Source organism: Cryptomeria japonica, chromosome 2, assembly GCF_030272615.1.
Source record: "Cryptomeria japonica chromosome 2, Sugi_1.0, whole genome shotgun sequence".
NCBI lineage: Eukaryota > Viridiplantae > Streptophyta > Pinopsida > Cupressales > Cupressaceae > Cryptomeria > Cryptomeria japonica.
This window is the reverse complement of record NC_081406.1, coordinates 261294886-261300117: the sequence shown is the minus strand read 5'-3', so window position 1 is coordinate 261300117 and position 5232 is coordinate 261294886. Positions and strand designations below refer to the sequence as shown.

The following is a 5232-nucleotide window of genomic DNA, read 5'->3' as shown; positions in this document are numbered from 1 at the left end:
GATCACTATGCAAAAATATAACATTAGTTTTGGAGATAAAAAGACCGGAAATGGACCCGAATGAGAGCTAAGATGAGACACACTAAAGTAGGGTCAAAAAAGGTTATGTAAATTATGTAGGGCTACAATTTATGATGCTACATTTAGATACTTAATTTAAAATTTATTTCAATTATCAATCTAAACTCTTAAATTTGAGTTTGTTTAATTATATTGAGAGGTGTAACCGATAGGGATAAAAAAAAGGTGATAAACATCTAATGTCATGAAGGTGAAATAAAAATGTAAAAGGCAAAATCATTTAAAAGCCAACATTTATTTTTAAATATAAAAAATGACAATTCTAAAGTAAATAAAATAGCTTTATAGTAAAATAAAATAAAGCTACTCAATTTTAAACTTTTGTAAATGAAATAACTCTAAAGTAAAACAAAGCAACTTTTAAGTGAATAAAAAAAATAGTTATGGATCTTGTTTATTCATATAAATACTTATTTATGTGTCCATGTTTATATGTAATAGTTTAAATAGATATTAAAATTTAATTTTTATATAAAAATAAAAAGAAAACTTAAATAAATAAGTTACTTCGATTTGAAAAATGATTAGTGACAAATGATTTTTTAGCTTGGTCTGCGTTAGCTAGACCACAAACATGAGACCTCATGTTCATGTTGGATGTGAGACAGCAACAGGGGACCTCAAACACAAGCACACAATATTATACAAATAGTCTAAACACAAAAGCATAGTAGCCTGACAAGAGCTTCATCTAATTTCTTAAAAAAAATTAAATATACAATTTATATAATTCTCAATTAAATTAAGTAATTCTATCTTTTATTTTATCTATTAAGTAATAATTTCACCCCAAATAAATTAACATAGATATCGTCAATATGTCTATCTAAAAAATGTTGAGAGATATCACTCTAAAATTATTTTATTTATTTATAAATTAGTTTATTTTACTTTAGAATTATTTAATTTATTACATAGAAAGATAAAATTTATGTACTATTTAATTTAAAAATATTGTATTTATTATTAAATATTAACATTTTAGAATATATCTGACAATTAAATCAAAAATAATTTTTTAATAATATTCACACCATTAGAGTCCACCCCTTACTACTATTATAAAAATTAATAATAATTTCTATAGATATCTTCCATATAAGTTAGATATAAAGCGGCCTGTATCTATATGACGTCTTTGTATATGTTACATCGATATAGAGTTGTTTTAGTATTAAACGAAGTCGGTCGATCTGCGTCAAGTCTGACGAAGAAAATTCCGACGCCCTCTATAATTTTCAATAAATATTTGGCTACCAAACGCAACACTTCTAGTTGTCTCCGCCTCCTTCACAAAAGCGCAGCTTAGTTGTCTCCGCCTCATCATGTCAGTGCTAGTTCTGCATATTTATATGTCATTCATGTCAACCAACATACCCTGAGAAAGCCTTTTAATTCCTTACTCTCTACAATTTTTACAGTCCGGAATGTTATAAGGATAGAATTAAAGATGGATATTAAGTTTACTGCAATCCTTTGCTTTTGTGTAGTCTTTGTACTACAGTCTGGAACGTTTGCAGCAGGTATTGAGAAAGATGGAGTGGGTCTGTTCATATTTGGAGACTCTACAGTTGATCCCGGTAACAACAATTACATTTCTACTGTTCCCCAGTTCCGTGCAGACCATCCTCCATATGGAAACAATGGTTTCTTTGACTCACCAACAGGCCGCTTCTCTGAAGGCAGAGTAATTGTGGATTTCATAGGTACAAGTTAATTATAAAAATATGTTTTAGATTGTTGTTTTGTTTTTGAATTTTATAATTGTGATGTGTGATTTTGTTTGCATCGACATTTCAGATCACATTCTATGATGAATCAATATTTCGAATCACACTCTATGATCAATCATTGTTTATGATCAAACAAAATTACACAATAAAATCCAGAAACAATAGTTATGAATTATGATATGTTTTGGAATCTTCTATTCTACAGTTGCTTTTCATATTGGGTGCCTGATAAATTCATTTGACTGTTGTTTAAGCTGAATATGCCAAGCTGCCACTTATTCCACCATTCTTCCAACCCGAGGCTGATTTCTCTAATGGGGCCAATTTCGCATCAGGTGGAGCAGGAATTCTGCTTGAAACCAATGAAGGATTTGTATGTTTCTTTACTTTTGCTCTACTTTGACTTGGAAATTCAAATGAGAGAAGGGACTGAAATAGTTTTGTTTTACTTGTTTTCTTGTGGGGGGGATTCAGGTTGTGGATTTGCAGAAACAATTGGATCAATTCGAAGAGGTTCAGAACAAGCTTGTGGAAGAATTGGGCTCTGTTGAAGCACAGAAAATGTTTTCAGAGGCAGTGTATTTCTTTAGCATTGGTAGTAATGACTATCTTGGGGGGTACCTTGGCAATCCCAAGATGCAGGAGCTGCATCCGCCAGAAGAGTATGTGGGCATGGTGGTCACAAATGTCACCAAGGCAATACAGGTGAGATTCCAAGGATGGTATTTAAGTTGTTTCTCTCCCTCCATACAGATCCCAAAGTTACTTAAAGTAGAAAAAATCTCTGATTTTGAGGGCTACACTGATCTTTTGATTAGGATCTCTTTTTTTTTAATTGTGTTTTTTCAAATTAGCATTTTAAAAGTGTATAGAAAGAGTCACATTATTAAAGTCCAGATGGTACAACAGTTCGAAATATAAAAATAAAAACAATTTCTTTAGACAGGAGAGCAATAATAGAGAGAAGACAGAGAGGGTTCTCTTTATCCAATTTTCAGCGAACAAGTGTTTAATTCAATAGAAGTTTTCTAGTACAACAGTTCGAAATATAAAAATAAAAACAATTTCTTTATACAGGAGAGCAATAATAGAGAGGAGACAGAGAGGGTTCTCTTTATCCAATTTTCAGCGAACAAGTGTTTAATTCAATAGAAGTTTTCTAGATTTAGTTATATATAGGTTTTTTTCATCAAGTTTTGAACCAAACTGTATGATCCATAATCGGCATGAAAAATCTATATAGAACTTCATAGACTGTGGAAATTACATAAATTGAAATGTTTAAAAGATAGACCATGCAATTTGATCTGAAATTTTAATCAGAAAACTTCTACGGAAAACTACATATACATATCTAATTTACTCAAATTTTCTTGTGGGACTGAACGCAGATTTTGTATTCCAAAGGAGCCAGAAAATTTGGGCACCTGGGGCTTTCACCATTGGGATGCCTACCCATCATGAGAGCAATAGCCAGCGACCCCAATGGAGGATGTCTTGGTGTGGGCTCTGTTCTGGCCAGATCACACAACTCTGCATTATCCACAGCCTTCAGAGCCCTTGCTTCTGCTCTACCGGGACTTACCATAGCCGATTCAAATTTCTTCGACTTTCTGAACGATCGTTTAGAGAAACCATCTGAATATGGTATGGATACATCCCTGCTAAATTATCCTTCCAAACACAAATAAAAATCTACCCCACAATATATTTCATAGTTTTTTATGCTCTGGTTGTTTGAAATACAGGATTTAAAGAAGGTGTGAAGGCATGCTGTGGGAGCGGACCTTATGGAGGAATATTCAGCTGTGGAGGGCAGAGGGAAGAGAAGGAATACGAGGTTTGTGAGGACCCAAAGAATTATGTATGGTGGGATGCATACCACGTAACAGAGAGCATTCATAAACAGTTTGCAGAAGCCATGTGGGCAGGATCCGATGCTGTTATACAACCTACTAATCTTAGGGAACTGTTCCAAACAAGATTGGATTCTTCCCATGCAGCTCTAAGAGATGAGTTGTAGGTTGTCCTGCCAATAATTGTAGTTTTCTTTAGACTCCTTTCAGGCATATTCAAATAAACTCTGTCTGTTTAATGGAATAAAAACCAGTTTACATAAAATTTAGGGTAATGGAATGAATACAAGTTGACATAGATGTTTGTGAAAATTATGTGACAGGTTGATATTAAAGTTATGCATTGGAATGATAACATTAATGTAATGTTTAATTAATTTGTCATTGTTTAGAAATTAGAATTTTTTTATTTGATATTTTAAAAAAAATTATATTGATTTTGAAAATGTTATCATTAAAATTATGATATTAGTATAGATTGTCATGAATTCGATATGTTGTATAGATGTAATCTATGATGTACAATATAGTCTGTAAGAATGTACCCTTAAGAACTTGTTTGTCTCACCTTGTTATTTGAATTTGTCAAGGTGGTTTTTTAGGACACCATTTAAGTGTTTTCCAACTTGATAGATGAATGAATTCTTTGAGGTGAAACCTCATCAATAGGTCATATTAATGGTATTGACAATGTACTCAAACACTCATGATGTGGATCTATCTTTTTATTGTCCTTTAGAAAATGAATTATTTTCTAGTAATTTCTCTCGAATGTTGTCTTATGAACTAAGTGCACATTGAATGTCTTTAAATAATATGTTATAGTAGCATGTTACATGAACATGTGTGAAATGGGCTCATAATTGTTGGCAAATGCACACTCCAATGAGAAATTGTAGGTGATTGAAGGTATTGTCATTGATGGCAACCTTGCAATCCTATGGCACAGGCACCAACACGGACACTAGCAGATAGTTTACCGGTAGTGACAAAGATGATTACCGGCACCCCGGCCGACATGATTTTGTTTATTACATTTTGTATTTAATTGAAATACCTTTTTGTAAGCCAACAAGGCGAATTGTAATAGGACTCATATATAAGTATGAGATCTTGTAGATCATTTAGGATATGTGGACATGGCTAGATTATTGCAGAAGTAATATGTGAATACTAAGGTAGATTTTGGAGTAAGGTTTATGGTTATTTTGTGAGCTTAAACCGGTATTGAACCTGGCATAGTGGATGATGAACTGAAGCAGTACATGATATTGGATTTGCATAATCCATTTTTGTAAGGCAGTGAGACTTCCCTTTTGTAATTAAGCAGTGAGCTTTAGGCAATTGGCCTTCCTGCATGTGTAGGCCCCTATTGTAACTACAATTCATTTATTGGCCAGTAAGTGAATATTGTGGGTCACAAATCCCACCGAGGTTTTTCCCACACCGGGTTTCCTCATTAAAAATATTGTGTTCTGGTGTGTTTTCTATGTTGTGGTTATTCCTCTTATTTACTGCATTAATTCTTGTTTACCGGTACACTAGTTTGAAGTGCAATTTGT

At 32.9% G+C, this 5232-nt stretch overlaps 1 protein-coding gene across 1 annotated transcript; it reads left to right on the top strand.

Moving 5' to 3' along the window:
• Nucleotides 1–1401: 1401 nt before the first annotated feature.
• On the top strand, nt 1402–4036 carry LOC131050562 (GDSL lipase). The gene is made up of 5 exons (XM_057984763.2): nt 1402–1787; nt 2069–2187; nt 2289–2519; nt 3206–3461; nt 3563–4036. The coding sequence occupies exons 1-5, from the start codon at nt 1532–1534 to the stop codon at nt 3835–3837; spliced, it is 1137 nt and encodes a 378-aa protein (XP_057840746.2). The 5' UTR covers nt 1402–1531; the 3' UTR covers nt 3838–4036.
• The last annotated feature ends 1196 nt before the right edge of the window (nt 4037–5232 follow it).

What these genes read in the sequence shown, in the direction of transcription:
- LOC131050562 (XM_057984763.2), top strand. Translation starts at nt 1,532, where the DNA reads ATGGATATTAAGTTTACTGCAATCCTTTGCTTTTGTGTAGTCTTTGTA. An exon ending in TTGAAACCAATGAAGGATTT is followed by an intron (nt 2,188 to 2,288) that starts GTATGTTTCTTT and finishes GGGGGGATTCAG; the next exon opens with GTTGTGGATTTGCAGAAACA. An exon ending in AGAGAAACCATCTGAATATG is followed by an intron (nt 3,462 to 3,562) that starts GTATGGATACAT and finishes TTTGAAATACAG; the next exon opens with GATTTAAAGAAGGTGTGAAG.